At 40.4% G+C, this 20,245-nt stretch overlaps 1 protein-coding gene across 1 annotated transcript in view; it reads left to right on the top strand.

Moving 5' to 3' along the window:
- Nucleotides 1–20,245, top strand: part of SNX9 (sorting nexin 9) — a 92,328-nt gene that overhangs the window by 47,315 nt on the left and 24,768 nt on the right. The window contains 5 exon segments of the mRNA XM_082855811.1: nt 11,758–11,923; nt 13,747–13,897; nt 17,565–17,649; nt 19,694–19,819; nt 19,933–20,050. Of these exon segments, the coding sequence (XP_082711937.1) occupies nt 11,758–11,923; nt 13,747–13,897; nt 17,565–17,649; nt 19,694–19,819; nt 19,933–20,050 (646 nt within the window).

The raw sequence follows: 20,245 nt of genomic DNA, 5'->3' as shown, positions 1-20,245 counted from the left end.
AGAATGTGTGCCTCATCAGTAGGGACTGGTCAGATAGACTACAGGACAGCCACACCATGGGAAGCAGGGCTGCTTTTAGAAGAATGAGGGTAGCTTCAGATATACAGATATGGATGAATGGGCTTTTAAAAAGGCATATCACTATGTGTAATGTTATCTTTATTGTGTTTAAATATATACACACCACAGATGCAAATTGTGTAGAAAAATTATTGAAGAATATCCAAGAAATGAGTCAGGTTCTTGCTTTCTTTTTCTATTACAGAGTTTAAGTTGGTTGAGGACAGCTATTGCAGTACCTTTAGAAAAGAAGAATGGTTTTTAGTGGTTATTACTGGTTTCATTATTAGTCATTTATCTGATATTTTGCAGTTTCAGGAGCATTTCCTGTTAGTAGCTGTGCCGCTAGAATGAATTAACCCGCTGGTGGAAATGAATCTCAGACATTATTACCAAACATGTGTTAATAGCCGTCCTCATTTGGGTTTTCTCCCAGCTATTAGTGTTTAAATTATATCATTGATTATAAAAAGGTTCTCAGTGTAGATTTTTTTAAGGACTCTTAGATTACTGCCTCTTTGCAGAACTTACTTCTGAGAAATTAATGGGAAGTTTTTGTTTGTACCTTTAAAAGAACAATGGGGCTTAAACATTAATTGAAAGTTGTATAAACCTAGATGTTTTATCTGAAGGTTTTTGACTTGAGGGATTTATTTTTCTATGCTTTTTAAACTAGAAAGGTGTGCATACTTGGAATAAACTGCTTCTCCTTTTGTTAAAATTCTTGTTGCTTTCTTTATCACACTGTATCCCAGTTGCCCTTGGCTATATCTCTGTTCTTCTGTTTCACGGTTTCTCATCCCATCCTTCCCCCTCTCCATGTGGGTTGGTGCGGTGGGAAGCCTGTGTAACGTTTGGTGTTAGAGCTGGGTTGACAGTCTGGCTGCACTTCGTAAGAGTCGTGGCTGCTTCCTGAACTATCGGAGGACCAGGCCACTGGTATAAAGTGGTGTCAGACTCACGGAAGACATTTAAGAAATATTTCCTTCTTTTTTCACCTCTTCCCTCTCCATGGAACAATCTCAATCCACTTACCCTTTTGTGTTCCAACCTGTCTCCTTCTTCTACCCTCTCTAACCGTGCAGAAGATTCCCTTAGAAATATCTCTCCAATGTTGAATTTTCTCTGCAGTTTGCTCAGTCTCCAGCTTCTTGTTCAGCATCGCTATCTGCCTGTCTCCTCTGTATCTCAGACTCTGCATGAACAGAATCACTCATTATTTCCCCACAAATCTAGTTTCTCTTCCTGACTTTCCCATTTCTGTTCCTCTGAAAGGTTGCTTTTTTTCTATGCTCTCTTTTTCATTCCACTTTAAAACCCTGAGTGCCTTTGCGAGCCATAGTTATTGATAGGAGTGTCCTGCATCCTTTAGATGTGTAAGGGCAGGAAAACGCTCGGTTTTAATCCCAGACCTTGCCTAGATTTTATTCCCAGATCTCATACTTGCTGTGTGACTCACGGTGAGCTTCTTAGCTTCTGTGTGCCTCAGTTTCCTCATCTGTAAGACCTCAAAGAATTGTTGGAAAGAGTAAATGGAAAAAAGTTCTGAAGTGTTTAGAACAATACGTGGTACTTAGTAGGGGTTTAATTATTTTTAACAGTTTGGCTATGAAACAAATGCTCAAAGTTAAGTGGGTATTTAGGGACATAACATCTTTTTGATTATTAGAGATTTTCAGTGTGATGGTATTTGTTATGAAGGAACTTTTATTTATTAAGGAATGAGGAAGGAAATAGTAATTTTATGTTGGAACTACATTTTGCTTTCGCATTTCTCAAAAAAAAGTCCATTTTTAGGCCATTTAAAAATAAATCAGCAAAAGAAACCTTCACAAAGGCTTATTATTTCATTATCTCAAATAAGGTCTGTAATGCTGTGGACGTCTCATAATTGCTTACTGAGACTTTCTCTTTACAAAACGCCTGTTGCAAAGGCTCTCTCCGTTTCCCCACCCCAGCTCCCAGCCACACAGGAGTCCCTTTTACTCGGTTACAGGGCATTGTAAGGAGGGTTGTGCACATCTGTATACAGGATTTGTTGACATGTTTCTTCAAAACTGAATTAGGCTGGTGATGTTAACCTTCCATGCTTTCCTGATCCCAGACCCTTGCCTTACATAAGACAGCTTTGTGCATCTGGGACCCATTCAAAAATACACACTGGCGAAATTTATTTTTTAGGATGTTTTATTGCTGTTTGGCTTTATCTAACAGGAAACAAATGACAAAAGCAAAGGGTTTGTTTTGTTTTTACCTTATAACTGCCCTGGTGAAGGGCCAGTCAGCATTGTTATACGCCCAACCCATCATCAGAGGAATGTCTATAAAAGCCCATTTCACGTGGACCTTTATTAGACAGATCTATCAGATTGTCTTCTGCTACTTATAGCATTATCCTGTTTGGCACATAAAGCTACCTATTTTAAAACTTTGTGCTAAAAAAATAAGTAAATTCTCGAAGCTAGTACAAATATTTTCCATTTTTTAAGGCAAATCTTATTCTTTTAGTTTTCTCTATTAAAAAAATAAATACCTGGAATTGTCGTCTGTGGGTTCAGAATGTGAATTAATAAAGGATCTGTTAAGTCATTTAAGCTTTTTGGGAAGTAATTTCCAGTCAGTAGTATTGATGTGACTGGCTACAAATTGATTTAATCTGTTGTTATGATCTAGCCTTATTTTTTAAAGAATGTACAAGTTTTATATTTCTATAAGGGGTTTTTTGAAATCAGTAGAGGTTCATCTGTAGAATTAGATGATGTGCTTTTAGCAAAAGATCTATAAATAACAAAATAGGAAATTTTACAAATTCTGTCTGTATTTTGAGCTGAAATAATTAGGCTTTTCACATAAGACAATTGTATACCTTCTGTGGGCCTTTTTGAGAACGAGAAACCTTTGTCAGAAACTGATTGAAATGTTCTCGGTTTATAGAGGAATCCCATTATTTGCTTTCTAGTCCCACTTCCTAACACAATTGGCACATGGTTATTAAACATTTCATGAATGAGAAATGTCAGATAAAGACAGTTATGCCTCAGTCATGCAGATAAGGTTCAAAAAACAAACAAAAGCATAATAACCTCAGCTTTCACAAAACCAGTAACTTTCCATTCGTTTTTGTTGTTTATCCCTGGCCAAAGTCTTACTCTGGAAGCTCCTTCCCTCCTTCTTTCCTTCCAGGCGTATATATTAGGGAATGGCAGTGTAATCGGCCGTAGCAACATAACCCATAGGGTGTAGATGTATGTGACTGAGGATTTCCTTGTGTGGCAATGAGGTGGGCCCTCGAATGAGGCTTCCAGAGCCTTTCCCCTGGGATGATAATACGCAAGGTGGTGAGCCCGTGATTAGCAACTCTTCTTACCTGGTAGACTTGTCAAACCGAATGGTCTGTGTTGACCTGTATTGAACTTTGGGCATCCTCTGTAAGGAACCAGGTGGGCAGCGGGAGCTCTACCTACTCATCAGTATCTTTTGAACCTTTATGTGTTCTTTGTACTCTTGTGTGCTGGTTTGGTAGAACGCCAAACAGAAAGCAACCTTGATGAAATATAAGTCATCTTTCTCATTAATTCTCAGACCTAGATCACCCTTGGAGTCTGAACTAGTTCAAGTGGGCGCAGAGAGAAATAAAGGCATCTGTTGCCCATCTCTCCATCTGCCCCCAGCCTCTCCCAGTGTTGTCTCATGATGTGTGCAGTGAAAGTTCTTCTTAGACCATGTCTTGAAGAACTGGGAAACCAGAAGAACTTATTTTGCCTGAAAACAGCAGAACATACTGGGAAACCAGTGAATCAAGTCGATCTAACTGTTGTTTCCAAACAGGCCCTTGCCCAGGTCTTACTGCATTTTCATTGATGCCTATTGTCAGAAGTAAGGCCCTTGCCCAGGTCTTACTGCATTTTCATTGATGCCTATTGTCAGAAGTAAGAGTTTGATTCTTACTCATCCTGGTGGCCCAAGGATGTCATATAAGAAGCAAAGTAACAACAAAGTAGCAAAATATAACAAAACCAGACCTATTGTCTTTGTGGTCAGCAGTTGCAGACTAGTGTTTTGTTTTGTTTTTCTTTAAAAGAAAGTTACTTAGAAACAGTTTAATTCTTTCAGTTTAAGCTTTTTAGAGTGGGACCAGAGCAGTGCTCAGTCTAGGGATATTTTTGCCTCTCTGTTGAAGCAAAAGCATTTTCAGTGCTGTACCTGCTGTCACCCTTATGAATCATGAGGTTTTCCGTTCTGGCTGGTGAGAACCACCCTACTAAGGGGTTGATACTTAACCTTTCATATGGCAGCTCCCTCACGTGCGTACGCTGATCAGTACTCACCTAAGGCCCGGGGGCCCGTCCCGCCCCCCACTCATCTCCGGAGGTCTCTGTGCAGCTTTCCGCTTCTCAGTACTCTGCCCCAGACTCCCAGCTCTGTCTTCGTAATTCACAGAGACCAGTGGTCTCTGCATGGGTTCCCCGTCCCTGATCCATGGCCTGGAAAGTCTCTCTAGGCAGAGGTCAGGTCCTTTATTGCCTGACGTCTAATGATCTGAAGACAGTTTCATATATTTTGTCTTTTTTAGTTTTAAGTGGAAACGTAAACTGGATCCCAGTTACTCCATCTTGATTGTCTTCTTTGTGTATTACTAGTTGATTTCCAAAAACAAGTTTATTTACATCTACAAATGGTACAACTTTCTTCACAAGAAAGTTGTACATGAAAAGTGCATTCTCGTAACACTATATAAATGTTAATAGTAATGACTTCCCTACTAGAGAGTTGTGGAGCTGGGATTCGAAGCCTGGAAATTGGGCTCCAAGGTCGTCCTTCTAATAGCGATGCTGATTTGGCCATTGCCTAGCTCCACAGGGTGTATCAGTTATCTGTTCTCATGTTGACACTGCACACCAAGCCCGTCAGCTCAGGAGCACACAGAGTTCACGACCTCGCGGACTGTTCTGTGCTCGTAGCCGGTCTTGGTAGGTTCTCCGTGGCTCTGTGGTTCCAGGAAGCTTTGCTCATCTCACATGTCGGTGGCTTTGAAAGCCCTGGTTCAACATTCTAACATTTTTAAAAGCTTGGCTATGTTTTTCCTCTGGAGTTTTTTTCCATTGGCTGTATGACTTGCATGATATTTGTTCCATTCCTTCTGTGCTGCTTATAATTATTTTTAGTGCTTCAGTGACACTGTGTTATAACAGCAAGAGTCTTTAGAATATATACTAATGCACTGAAGACAAACCACTGCTATACAGGAGGGGCTTTGCTTTTTGCATGTAATCTTGGTGCATGGGTGGCATGCTGGAATTTTCTGGTGAACTTAGCCCTGCTATGCATTTGCTGCTGTTAGCTTTGGTATATACTCTTTTTTTCCCCTTTGTTTACCGAGCACCTTTTCTTATTTTAAGGTGGATATTTTGGCTCAGATTGGTTGTATTGAAAGTCTCAGCCAATCACCACCTTCTTCATCTTCTCCTTCTCCTTCTTCTTCCGTAAATAAGGTAAAACTCAAACTTGAATGAAAGAGGAAATAAACATTTAAAACCCCTAGAAGTAATCCTTTTTTTCCCAAGTGAGGTGATTGTTTCAGCTAAAGTATCTTACTAAAGCTCTTCTTGGGGGCATGGCAACATAGAATGTGGGACATATAGGAGTTGGAAGGGCAATTGGGATTTATACTTTGGAGACTTTTGATGAGACTCGATTGATGGATTTATTCCATGGACAGCAAAGTCTAATGAAGGACTTTTAATCACGGAGTTTACAGAATCTGGTTGGCTTTGGTACCGTAAAAGGTGGGGAAAGAAGAGAATGATGACATTGCTCAGTAGAAAGTGGGGGGTGCTGGGAGAAGAGGATAGGAGAGCTCCCTCAGAGTTTGAAACCTTAGCGGAGGAACATAATGCATTATTGTGCGACCAGATGTCTGCAGGTGAGGGACAAAAGGGGTTCTTGGAATTGACGGCAAAGAAGTCAGAGGCCGAAGGATCATTAAACCAAGTCATTGTGTAGCTCAGTTTGTTGCAGTGGGGGTTAGGCTTTGAAGAAGAGCAAGATCTCAGCATTTAGCACACAGAAAATGTGCCACGACCCCCAAGAAATATGAGTTGCTTTGGAACTTTATGGCAAAACAGTTCTGTCGTCTTCTCCTTTCTCTTATGTATCCGAAGGAAACAGATCTTTGGCTAAAATAGAAAGTATCCTAAGTGCCTATAATCACTTACTTAATTAAAAGTTTCTCTATTAATGTGATCTGTCATTGAAGCCATTTGGAAATATAACTGATCTTTTCCTTTAAAGCATAAACTAATGGGGATTTACTCAAAGATTACCAGTCTTCATTCTTCTCTGTATACCCTAGATGAGCCCCCGTGTAGTAAGGTAACCACTACTGAACGCATACCACGTGCCAGATATTGTTAGGTGCTTTATATGCATTATGTCATTGAATTCCTACAGAAATCTTATGAGGAAGTTTATGATGTTATATCCATTCTATAAGAGTGGAAACTAAGAGAGATGGAGTACATTGCCCAAGTTCATACAGCTAGTAAGTGGTAAAGCTGGGATTCAAACCCAGATAGACAGCCTCGAGAGCTTCAGCTCTTAACTGTTGCACCCCTGAGAAATTTACGTCAGTCAAATTTCTACAGTTTCATAAGGGATTTAAAATTCAACCCGTGGACCAATGTTCTTATCCTTGCCCCCTTTTACCCCATACTATGTATTTGTAAGATGCACAGCTTTGCTACGATTATCTCAGGAATACCCTTCTCTCCCCACCCCTCCATGGCCACTCAGACTCCGTTCTCTGTCTTTCTGCTCTACAGGCTCCTTTCAGCGGATACATTCAGATTGTCTCATGATGTAAAGACAATGTAAATGTATTTCTTTGTTTTGTCTTACGAGGTTAGGATAGCTTTTAACTTTAGAGTGCCAGACGTAGAGAATGGACTTGAGGACACGGTGTGGGGAGGGTAAACTGGGATGAAGTGAGAGAGTAGCATTGACACATATACGCTACCAAATGTAAAATGGATGGCTAGTGGGAAGCATCCGCATAGCGCTTTGTGACCACCTAGAGGGTTGGGATAGGGAAAGTGGGAGGGAAACGCAAGAGGGAGGGGATATGGGGACATGTGTATGCATATGGCTGATTCACTTTGTTATACAGCACAAACTTAACGAGACACTGTAAAGCAATTACACTCCAATAAAGATGTAAAAAAAAAAAATGAGAGTGCTAAATGAGCAAATGTGTTGACTACATGGCTTCTGGCATTAGGGAGTATTTAATTTAGTTAGGGTGGGAGTTAGGGGGCGAGTCAGACATAGCCAGTTCCAGTGCAAGGCAGGTGAAAATCCATTCATAGTAGAGATCCAGACAAACACGTGAGTGTTTGTGAGTGGTTTAATTTAGCAAGTAATTTACTAAACACTTACTACGTGTAGGCCCCATGTTCACAGGCAACAAGAAATCACTGGTGAGCCTGATGGGTACAGACCTTCTCTTGTCCCTTGCATGCATCCTCATGGAGTTCAGAAGACGATGTTTGTACGTGCAAGTTTTGTTTGTTGGATTTTCCAACATTTGCTAAAACTTAAAGCGTAGGAAAGTTAAGTGAACTTCATAGCGAATAATCTATACGCGCCGTCTAGATTTTACCATTAACATGTTACTGTTCTTCATCACACATATGTCCGTCCCTCTGTCCATCTGTACCTGTCAGCATCTTGCAGCTTTTCTACAGGGTACTGATAAGCTTTCATAACTGGGAAGGCACTGTTATTTTAAGAGCGTATGGCAGTGCTGAAAATCACTTATTCTGTGGTCGTCCACAGTGGTTATTTTCCTAGAAGAGACTCAAGTCAGTATACGTGAGGAAAATCTGATTTCCCTCTTTGTGAAATAATAGTAATGTTATGAAGGTTAGATGCATATCTAAAGAATCATAGATATAATAATCTATTATTATTAGAATAATACCTACTTCATACAAATGACCAAGAGGATCACAGTTAGCCACTTTAAGAAAAATAAAAAATTTGAGTCTTCACCACTTTATGTAAGGCACTTTGAGAATCTTTTAGGGGAGATGTTTGCCCGTGACTTGCTACTGGGAATGACTAACCGATACGCCAATAACTAACGGAAGGCTAACTTTGGGAGAAAGTGGAAGGATGTGACTGAATGTCAGCCAGCAGGCGGAGGCCAGTGCCCTCCGTGGGGTGGGACTGGGCCAGAATCTAGGAAGGTGAGGTAGAAGCCTTTGCATGCAGATGGAGAGCAGAGCCTGAGCAAAGGCAAGGACACAGGAAAGTCTGGGAAACTGCGGGCTGAAGCACAGAGTGAGGGTTAGTGGCAAGTAGTGAGGACAGGCAATGTCATGGAAGGAAAAGTTAGGATCTTAATTGATGGCCTAAGGAGTTTGGAATGTATTCTGTGGTCAGTGAGGTCTAATGAATGGTTTTTAATTAAAGTGGTTGATAGAATCGGGAGGGGTTTTGTGCCCTGAAAGGAGGGGAAAGAAAAGGATGAAGACATTGAAGGAAAGCTGGAAGAAAGTAGAGAAGAGGCATGGACTATTGTGTGACCAGATGCCTGCAGTTAAGGGACAGACAGGTTATTGGGAGTTGAAAGCAAAGGAGCCAGAGGCCGAAGTGCAGGAAGGGTGGGTTCAGAGAGAAGCAGACCATGAAGGCTTTGTGAGCTGGTTGTTAGTTATTGATATTAGAGGAGGGACCCTGGAGGTCACCTGAGAGAGAGAGAGTGAGTAAAAAGTCAATGATAGAAGCTGGAGAGATTGCCGGTTGGTCAGGGTTTGAAAGATTTATCAGTAGGAGTCAAGTGGAAACAAGGTAGAAGGAGTGTTCCAGGAAAAAAAACAGAGAAGCAAAGTTATTAGATTTGCCAACAAGGATTTCATAACCCAGGTAGAGAGCTAAGATCGTACACGTAACCAAATAAGATAGCAATTATTGTAAACGATGTATAAACAAAGTAGTTTTTAAAAGAACTATCATGTTATGTGTTTCTGTCCTAATAAGTTTTAATTTTTTAAGGTTACTTGGTGATGAATTTCGTATCCCATTTCTTCCTCAATATTGATGAAAACCTTCTTTGACAGTTTGCTAACACGATCTTACTGTCATGGCAGTAAGATCCTGTTGTTCTAGTTATGGCCCTTCTGTTCCTTTTCCTCAGTAGTTTATAGAAATGCTAGACAATGAATGCCTGTACTTACTGTCATCTTACTATCCAAAATTTCTGTACCTTTTGAAGTTTTTAATTCTAAAAACAAAACCTCATAGTTTAGTTTGGAAAGCACAGAGTATATATATTGCTGAATAAAACACCCCTACTTAAAGAAAACTATGGAAGGAAGGGCTTCTCTTAAATGAAGGGTGATTGTCAGGCCCTCAGCACAGCAGCCTTCATTTCCAGTCTGCACTGGAGGAGCTTGAGAGTAACTCCTCATCAGCCGTATGTTCGAGAAATCCACAGTCATAAGGATGAATGTCTTTCTGCTATTAATATTTGGCTTCAGGCAGAATCACTAGTAACTTCATTAATTTTTCTTGAAGGTGTAGAGATGTTAGAATGAAATCATAGTTCCTTTTGTAAAACATATACTGTTTTTGATGCTTCTGGTAGGTGGCAGGCAGTTATCCACCCTGTATGTCAATTGATGAAGAGTGAAAAAAAGACCAACCATGATAGCATTCTAAAACATTAGAGAGGTGTATGAGGCCGTTTGGGTAATTTTCTTACAAATCTCAATCTCTCTCTCTCTCTCTCTCTCTCTCTAACTAACCCCCAAATTTTTATGTGAGAAGGAAGACCTGAGTAAAGAGAAAAATTTGCTATTCCATGTTCTTGAATAAATACATTCAGTATTGAAATTATTTTAAAGGCACTGTTTGTTTTCCCTGAGTTTATCTGTAAATTTAAGGTGATTCAAATGAAAATCAGCACATTTTTTAAACTTGACATGCTAATGCTAAAACTAAAGATTGTTTTAGTTTTAAAACATGAAGCTGATGCTAAAGTTCACGTGTAAAAATAAACCAATAGAAGATGTTATGGTAAAGTACTAACGGTATTCTGTCTAGTGGACTCCAAAGTAGCTTGGTACTAGTATGAATAGATTACTAGGATGGAATAGAGTCCAGAAATAGGCCCAAGTCCAGTATACGATAAAGGTGAATTTCAGATCAGTGGAGGAAAATGGATTGTTCATTAAGTGATGTCAGGACAACAGAATGACTACAGGAAAAAATTAAGCTGGATTCCTATATTATTTCATATACTGAGTTAAATTCCATATAGGTTGAAGATTTAAAATTTAAAAATTAAGGAAACAAAAAACAAAAAAAACGGGTTGCCTCAGGGCTGGGTGAGCCAGGGGTGAGAGGTGGGTTACAGGTACTCTTACTGCAGTACTTCTTGATATTGAGTGCCATGTATTGCCCATTCCAAATTTTTTTTATAATATTAATAATTAAACTATAAAATTATGCTAAGGAATAATGGGAGAAAATATTTTAAAAATAGTTTTGGAGTATGGTAGCCCCGTTTTATGCAAGACACCACCCCTTGGCGTGTAGAAGGAGTGTAGGAATGTGACTGTACAATCTCCTTGGAAAGCAGTTTGACAGAATCTATCCATTCTAAGTGCACACTTGTATTAGCTCAGCAATTTTTCTTCTGGGAATTTCACATACATCTATTGGACATGTGAGGAAAGATTGTGCATCGCAGCATTATTTACAGTAGCAAAATACGGCAAACAAGATAAATGAGCATCAGCATATGCTGTTTAGATGATGGGAAATAAATACAGTGGAATTCTGGGGAGTCATGTAAAAGAATGATGTCATCCATGTGCTGCTGTACCTAGGAGAATGTTTTAGGCTATTAAATAGAAAAACAAAAGAAAAGTGCAGAGCAGGAAGTATAATTTGGGCTCACATAATATGTTTAAAAGCAAAAAGGCTCTCTCTGCATGGCATGTTTACGTATATACAAGGAATTTGTTAGGAGTCATTATCTCTGAGAGAATGACTGGCCTTTTAAGGTGGTAGGAATATTTTTAAAATTTCATATCTTTTTATACTATTTGAATTTTTTTCTTACTGGGAACATATTACCTTTTCAAATAAAAATTAAAACAGTTAAAAATACAACTGATTACTATCAAGCAGTTAAAGTGAATAAAACATATTCTTACCAGCAAGTATAATCTCAAAAACATAATGTTAAGTGAAAGAAAAAGACAGCTTGCAAAGAGTTACATACAGTACAGTGTTGTTCAGGTCCGTTTGAAAAATATAAAGCATTTGTTATTTATGAATACGTTACATATTCCATTACATACGCAGTGGAAGTATAAGAACATGCACAGGAATGAGAACAGGTTCAGAAAAGTAGTTACTTGGGGGAAGGAAAAAGAAAGGGAGTTTCTTTGTTATTGTTGTAAAGTTCCTAAGCAAATATGGCAAACTGTTAACAATAAAATTCGGTTGATCCTGTCTTTTGTGCTTTCCTACGTGTTTCTAAAATTTTATTATTTAAATTGTAAATTGTTTTAAATTTCTATCAGTTTTTTCAGCACCCCAATTCAATTGTTATGTGATTCCTACTGAATTGAGTAATGCTTTCTAGAAGTCACGAATACTCTCTCCTTTTTTTACCCCTAACATCAGGTCAGCAGTGGCAATGACCCCTGGTCAGCCTGGAATGCTTCCAAATCTGGAAACTGGGAAAGCTCGGATGGCTGGGGAGCCAAGCCCGAGGGGACTGCAGCCCAAAGAAACACCTCCAACAATTGGGACACTGCCTTTGGTCATCCCCAGGCCTACCAGGGACCAGGTGAGGAAGAGGGCTCTGCTGGTGATGGAGCCCACCCACCCTTAAAGGGCATCGGAGTTAAAATAGATTTAATCAAAGGAACTGTTCTCAGGTGCTCTTATTCACTAATAGCAAACTTATTTTTCTGGGTCAAAATGTAGGTAGTTTTTAGTTATGGTCTTTAGTCCACTCTCAGTTACCTGTCAAGGAGTCCCAAATGCAAATGCTTGCAGGGGCCAGGTTCATAAAGCAGGCCAGCAGCGCAGCCCCGTGGGGTGGGCCTGCGGAAGACGGAGGTGGGCAGCTCTGCTCCAGCCGGCGGGTTGATGCCGTTGCAGGAGAACTGAGCTAGTGTTCCCGGACCACCACAGTTCCAGAGAGAGTAGAAATCTCGATTTTCATCTCATCTTCCCACTTTAAAATCTTAGCTGCTAACACACATTTGGGCCCAAAAAATGTGCACACGGATTGAATACGGTTCATCGCCACATTCAGTGGTTTATGGTCACATGGTTGGTGACCTCTAACGTAGCTGTTCTGTCTTTTCCTTAACTACCTGTTTGACTCCCAGGTTCTTAATGGAAATACTGAGGCAAAAGAGGAATTTCTAAAAGGAGAAACAATTCAGGAATTAAGAAAGGCGATTTACGTCTGTTCTGAAATTAAGAGGTCCACCCGTTATTTTTTAATGATCCCTGTATGAGCAGATTTTGCCAAGAACTGAATGTGCTAAGCAGCAGGAGACTTGCATGCAGGAGCCATAAAGGGCACAGGTGCTGGTTCCCAGCTCCCACTCCTGGACAGGAGCTGGGCTGCTGCAGGACCAGGAGTCGTGGGCTGGGTAGAAACGTTGAGACTAGACTGCTGACTTCTGCTTCTGTAGTAACTTGGCGTGGCTCCAGGACTCTTGGCCCAGATCCTTCTAATACTTTCTTTTCTCTTCTTTTTTTCGTTTTGGCATTTGTCTCTGGGCTTCTCGTGGTGGCACTCTTAGGGCAGAGATCCCAGGGCAATTTCCTGCCTAATGCTAAAGGGACTCCTCAGGCCATCAGAGGTGGGAGACAGAGGCACAGAACAGTGGAAGAAGAAAGGAGGGAGGGAGGAAAGCTGGCAGCTCCTCATCTGACACAGAGCTTGTTGTTAGAATATTAGGCTGCTCATGCTGGTCAGTTACTACTTATCTCTCGTTTCTTTCTCTTTCTCCTCCACCCCCTTGTCCTTCTCTCACCTTTATTATTAGTAGTGTTAAACAATTCCTTTTTTTTTTTTTTTTTTGCGGTACGCGGGCCTCTCACTGTTGTGGCCTCTCCCGCTGCGGAGCACAGGCTCCGGACGCGCAGGCTCAGCGGCCATGGCTCACGGGCCCAGCCGCTCCGCGGCATGTGGGATCCTCCCGGACCGGGGCACGAACCCACGTCCCCTGCATCAGCAGGCGGACCCTCAACCACTGCGCCGCCCGGGAAGCCCAACAATTCCTTTTTAAAACTCTTATCACCCTTTTGTCCTCCCCAGTCTCTTGGCTTAAAGGGTATTTGATCTGCTTAGTTGCAAGTTTATAAAGCTAGATTTATCAACGTAGAGGCCTCTAGAAGGCCTTCCCTGTATACCACAGAGTGTTTTTATAGTTGGCATTTACCTGAAGTTACTTGGACTAACAGCCCTCTTGAAGTTGTTTCTAACTTGTCTTTTGTGCTAAAAGGCCGAATCGTCAAGCCCCCAAACTGTCTGACTATAGAGCCTATATTCTTCACATCTTTATTATAATCCTGACCTCCCCAGAAGGTTAAGTCATCCCATCTTTCTTTTGTCTTTCTTTACTGACGATCTTCTGTGCCCACCTCCAGCAACTGGTGACGATGATGACTGGGATGAAGACTGGGATGAGCCCAAGTCGTCTTCTCCCTACTTCAAGGATTCAGAGGCAGCGGAAGCAGGCGGTGCCCAGCGAGGAAACAGCCGTGCCGGCAGCTCCTCCATGAAGCTGCCGCTTAACAAGTAGGTGTAAGGGAGTTGGGGCAACGTGAACACTCTGTAGAAACAGATACAAGATACAAAGAGGCTTTTTCTCTTTTCAGTGATCTACAAAGCTTGGGGTGCGATTTGATCATGTTTATTTTTTATTTGGCTCCTAGCTTGGAAGCTTCTTTTAAAAAAATTTTTTTTCATTTTAAAGTGAAATATATGTTCCATTTAATCATCTGCTAAATACTGTTTTTTACCTTTTTTAACTCATGACATATTAAGGTTTTTATTGCTGATGTCACGGGAAAGCTAAAAATAATCCTGATAGCTTCCTTTTAAACGTTTTACTGTTTATTGATCTTTTACCATGTGCCAGGCTTTGTGCAAAGCAGTTTGTGTGTATTCTCTCATGCGACCCTCATATCCCTTTTGTGGTACATATAATCTCTGTTTTCTCTGGGAAAATGAAGCCCAGAGAGGTTAAGTAACTGCCCAAGTTCACACAGGTGGCAAGTGATCTAGTCGGGATTCCAGTCCAGTCCCTCAGCTTCCTGAGCACACTCTCAACTACTATGTTTAATGTGTTTAGGACTTTGTTTTCACTTAGATTATTCATATATATATATATATATATATATATTTTTTTTTTTTTTTTTTGGTACGCGGGCCTCTCACTGCTGTGGCCTCTCCCGTTGTGGAGCACAGGCTCCGGACGCGCAGGCTCAGAGGCCATGGCTCACGGACCCAGCCGCTCAGCGGCATGTGGGATCTTCCCAGACCGGGGCACGAACCCGTGTCCCCTGCATCGGCAGGCGGACTCTCAACCACTGCGCCACCAGGGAGGCCCAGATTATTCTTATATTTTTTTAAGAAATGTTTCGAACGGTCCTTGTAGAAACAGTGCTTAGCAGGAAAGCATGTGGGAAAGGGTGAATATGCACACAGCCCTATGGAATTCCCTAGTAGAGAGTTCTGGATGCGTCTGTAGTTTACACCAGTGTAGCTTGAAGGAGATGTAGTTTGTGACTTCCATATGATTTATCTTCAAGTACTCTTCTTACAGCAGTTATATTTAAAATAGTTTTTCTAAAATTACTCATACTTTTTCTCAGTGTTCCAAGTTCATGATTCCAAGCAGATATCAAGGAATGTTAATCTATGTCTGGAAAAAAATTGTAAACATGTTTGATATCTATCTAGATACCAAGTTTCTAGGTCTCGATGTACACGTGTATAAGTTTAATGAGCCCTGCAAGTTCTCCTTTAGTATTTAAATACCATCTGGTAATTAAATGAGTTATCTTTTAGCTCACACGTCTCCTGCATTTCTGTCCAGTTTCTTCCATTGTGTATTTTCGTACTCAGTTGCATGCATAGTACAGTCAGTCATTATTGACTGTATCCTGTTTCTTAAAGTGAGATTTGAAGTTCTCAGTATGATCTGTAGTGACGTACCTTACCCTCAGTTGTTCTTTAAACCTAAATACAAAGTATATTTAAAACCCATTTTAATATAATGTATCCTTCAGCCCCATTTTGAAGATGAGGAAGCAGGACCCGTGAGACAAATACGGCTAGCTGAATTTTTGCGTTTTCGTAGCCAGTTCGTGAGGTTCTGGCTCGCGCCAGGCCTGTGACTCCTCTTTCCTGTGGTTTCCACTGCTCCATGCTTGCTCTCTGGCTTGCTATATGATCGTGGGGAAGTTGGATGACCTGTTTCAAACTCAACTTTCTTCCTCTCTAAAGTGAAGGATTGGCTTTAATTAAGAATTCCTTCTGCTCTAAAATTTCAGTCTAGGTTGAAACCAAATTGAAGGAGTCCTAACATGCACCTGCACCTTGGAGGCATCCCTCGCTTTCTGTGGTGCTGGGAGCCGTTTATACCCTACATATTTTTATTTAACTAGACTAATGTATAAATGACTTACTTATAACAGTTGTAAAAAGTTTTTTAGTATTAATACTTTTCAGCGGTTAATCCATTTTATATGACAGCTATATTCCAGTCATGGAGCCTAAACCTTATGCTAGAAACAGAGATCAGACATTTAAGTATACTTGAGCATTACAAGAATACATCTTGATAATACTGAAAGGATTAATCAATTGCACTGCTGTTCAGTAAGTATTAAATGCGTTCGTAGTCAGCTCTAGAGTTTTGCTGTGGTCGCTAGGATACCAAAAGAAACATGACATGTGCTCTCTGCACTCGGAAGCTTACAGTCTAGTCAAGGAATTGTTGCTATGTGCAATGCCCCAATTTCTCCATCAGCGTTTTCTAGCAAAAGTGTAGGTTCTTTAACAAAAGTGTTCCAGGTTAGCCCATTAATTCATTAAGCATTTAGTATATTCCCATAATTCCTCTAGGTCCTGGAAATACAAATGCTTTCTCTAAGGTGCTTCTCGTCTGCTGTGATGTGCAAATGGATCATGGCAGTTGCAGCACCATAAGCTGAAGAGCAGAAGTGTGCTCAGAACACTGACGCAGCACAGAGAAGGCTGCACCTGAGGCTGTAGGGAGCACTTCCACAGAGCCGGTGGCGGCATTAGAAATCATTTTAATTTCTGAGTACGTACTAGGGCCTTTAGATTTATATAGATAACTCTTTACTTAAATCTTTTCATTTAATTCCCTTACCACCTTAAAGGTAGGTCGTATTGGTCCCATTCTTCACATAAGAAGACGTGCTCTAAAAGTCACATAGCTATGAAGTGTTGGACTTGAAATTCAAACCCAAGGCCATCAAGCTCCTAGACACCCCTTTTACTCTGTTGTAGGATCTGTGTTTTAAAGCAGGTCCAGGGAAAAGAGAATGGAGGGAGGTCAGTCCAGAATGAAGGTAAAGATATGAGCCCCTGAGAGCATCACATTGGCCTTTAACTTGGTATAGGAATGAAATCAGAAGTAAGACAGCTGGTTTTTGTAGAAATAAGATTTCTTTTCCTATTTTAGGTATTTTGCTTTCTGAGGATTTTTTCCCCGTTTATTAAAAAAAAAAAAATTCTAAAACCCAGATTAATCTTGTCTTCTTTAGAAGTAGCGCTTTGGATGGCCATGCATTTATTTCAGCTTTTCTTCAGTTTTAGAACTTCGCTTCGGATGTAGATTTGATTTCTGGAAATGGCCAAGTTTCTTATGTTTAGAGTCTCTTTACTAAGGAGACTGTTTTTTTGTTTGTGTCTCATAAACTGGTTCTCAAGGCAGTTCCCAAAGAAAATGGCACGAGTATTTATGAACAGTGGCGGTTTCTTTGGGATAATTGTGGCCACCCGAGGGAGAATGTTGAAAGGCAGCTTTAATTTGAATATAAAAATGCCAGCGTGTGGCCTTCACCCCATGTGGTCACCTCAAATTGATGCGCTCAGTACTTTCTACCTCTGTACCTGGGGGACATTTTCTAGTCTGCCCTTCACTCTTCATGTGGTGATAGAGTGTCTCAGATCAAGCAAATAGAGTGCCCATAAATATCACACCTTCTGGAGTCAAACTGTCCTCTTACCAGATAAAGCTTAATTAAATGACTAATTGGCCATTGAACAATCTGATTACATTAGGTTTCATTTACCATAGTTTCCTAGTTCTAGTACATGTGAAAGACAGAACAAGTTCAAACTGTCGTATTAAGTAAATGTGGATGAGAGCTGTAGAATTCTTATAAGGAAAAGCATAAGACTCACAAGCATTTATCCTCATGATTAGATTTCCTGGATTTGCAAAACCTGGAATGGAACAGTATTTGTTGGCCAAGCAACTAGCAAAACCCAAAGAGAAAATTCCTATCATTGTAAGTTTGTTCTTTTTTTTTTTCCTTTGGCTTTGTTTCTGATTAAGCTCTTTTATAATACCTTAAAGCTAAGAGGGTTATTAGTCATTTGGAAAGTTTTTTGTTTTTGGAAAGTATTTTTAAACACGTTTAATGCTCGAAGTAAGTAACTGACAGTGTGTATTAGTATTTTAAGAGTACTAAAAATAATTGGCATGAATTAATGCCCATTATTATATTGTTTAGATATTCTTTACTTTTACCTTTCAGACTGTTAGTAATTGAACAAACAACACCCATAGTACATACGTATTTTTAATAATTTTTCTAAACTATCTTGAAGTATCTTTTACATGCTGTTTTTCTACTAGCCATACATATTTAGCTAAAAAACCCAATTCAAATATTTAGGTTTCTACCTTGGCGAAGTACATGCATGTTATCAGAATAAGTTGCCTTTTCCACTATGTTGGTAATAGTTTTCTTTCAATAAACCAGCTGTCGAGTCGTGATAAGGAGCTAGTACGTAAAAGCTGGGAGTCAATGGCACCATTAAGTATATCTGTCTTTGAATAGCTTATTACATAACATGACACAGGCTCTGTGGTTTCACCTAAATGTTGATTGCTGATAGATTTTCTATCTAAATGTTATCTAGCTGTATATTTCCAGATGAAATTCTGGCAAAGAGAACTATAGCTATCTTCTGACCCTGTTGATTTAATCCTGTAACTGTAAGTTGGGGGCAGGGCAGGAGGGTAAGCGGCCTTGAATATAATCACCACGGACTCAAACAAGGAGGAAAGATCTGGTCTTATTCTATAATCTTTGGGTCCTGGGAAACTCGATAAAATTGCAAGAATGATACTGAATTTTTTATATTACTTGTTCCTACTTCTTTGAAAAGCTTGAAATCCTAGAAAACTCGAGAGAGAAGGGTTGTGACCCAGAGCCCTTTTATCCTTCTTCCCTCAAAGCAAACTTGGGATAATTATCTTCTGAGTAGTTAGGTTAGAGATTATTTTAGTTTTTTCCTTTAACTCCACAGAATTAAGAGCCCATGGCCCTGCCCCTCAGATTCTCACAGGGGACTTTGTCATAAGCAGGAGAGTCCTGGAACAGAGCTAAAAGACCCCCGTGTTTGAGTTGTCCCGCACGTTTTAGGTGAAACTGGACCCATAGGCAGGCTTGCCTGTGTGGGCTTCCTGTGAGGAAAAGGAAGCTGAGGAGAGCCATTGAGCCTTCAGAAAACCAAGAGAAAGTAGAGACCTGATCCTTTGCTTTTAAGGTGCAGTCCCCTACCCACTAATAAAATGTGACCCCGTGGGTATTGGGCCCTGGTTGATCAGACTCGCCTCTCTTGGTCCCAGTCACTAAGGGAGGTTCCCAAGAGGCCCCTGTTAAAGATTCCTGCTCTGCAGCTTTAAGAGAGTTTTCTGGATCTGGGCTCCCTCTTGGAGAATCATAATAACTTGTTGTCAGAGATCTTTAGTCCCTTACTAAAATTCTCTGGGCCTCAGTTACCGTCCTGACCTAGTAGCCTCTGAACTTTCATACCTCACCTCACTTTTTTCTCCTTTCACCTTTAAAAAGAATTAGAACTCTATAAAGAAATAGGTATACAGAAAATGAGAGGAAGTGTAGAGGAAGTTTGACGGCACTTTGGCATGGCTGAGACATCCAAGTGTGTAATTTTATATCTCACAGAACTCTTAGTCTGCAGTAGATTTGAAATTTTAAAAAACTAGCCCCTCATTACATATAACTAAGACAGCTGGACTAGAGAGAGATTGTGTTCCATCGCTCTAAAGGAAAGGCAGATCGGCATCTCTCTGTGGCCTGCGATGCCCACATGGGAGCAGAAGGGCTTCTCCCATTAAGTGTTTTCTTTAAATATAACCTTAGTAGGAACAGAGAGCATTTATGTAAATAACTTCTCAAAGAAGAGCAAAAATGACCCTCCTAGGGACTTCTAGTCCTAAAAAGAATCATTTGATGATTTATATCAATTATACTTACTATTTTTCCATGTAACAACATTAACTCTCCCCGCAATGTTGTGTAGGTTGGAGATTATGGCCCGATGTGGGTTTATCCTACCTCTACATTCGACTGTGTGGTAGCAGACCCCAGGAAAGGCTCCAAAATGTACGGTCTGAAGAGCTACATTGAGTATCAGTTAACACCTACTGTAAGTATCCAAGTTCTCAAAGCAGAATCATGCTTGCATCGCTAGGAACAATTTGCTTTTTTCATTTCCTGTAGTTGGCATTGGTAACGTTTTTCTCTTTCCTTATTTTGTAGAACACTAATCGATCTGTAAACCACAGGTATAAACACTTTGACTGGTTATATGAGCGTCTGCTGGTAAAGTTTGGGTCAGCCATTCCAATCCCTTCTCTTCCAGATAAGCAAGTCACAGGTGAGCGTGTGCGACACTGCACTCAGGACAAGTAAAAAGACTCCAGTTAGAGTAGTACCCTAACGTAAATCAGAAACGGCATTGTCCATCCTCTAGTGGAACAGGATGTAGGGGTTTGGGAACAGCAGCTAAAGATAGCCATATACATATATATATATGTATTGTGCATGTATTTGGAAGTTACCTGAACACCTA

This window comes from Leucopleurus acutus (genome assembly GCF_964270905.1).
Source record: "Leucopleurus acutus genome assembly, chromosome: 15".
Taxonomy (NCBI): Eukaryota; Metazoa; Chordata; class Mammalia; order Artiodactyla; family Delphinidae; genus Leucopleurus; species Leucopleurus acutus.
Note: the sequence above shows the minus strand (reverse complement) of the source record. Positions and strands in the feature narration are given on the sequence as shown.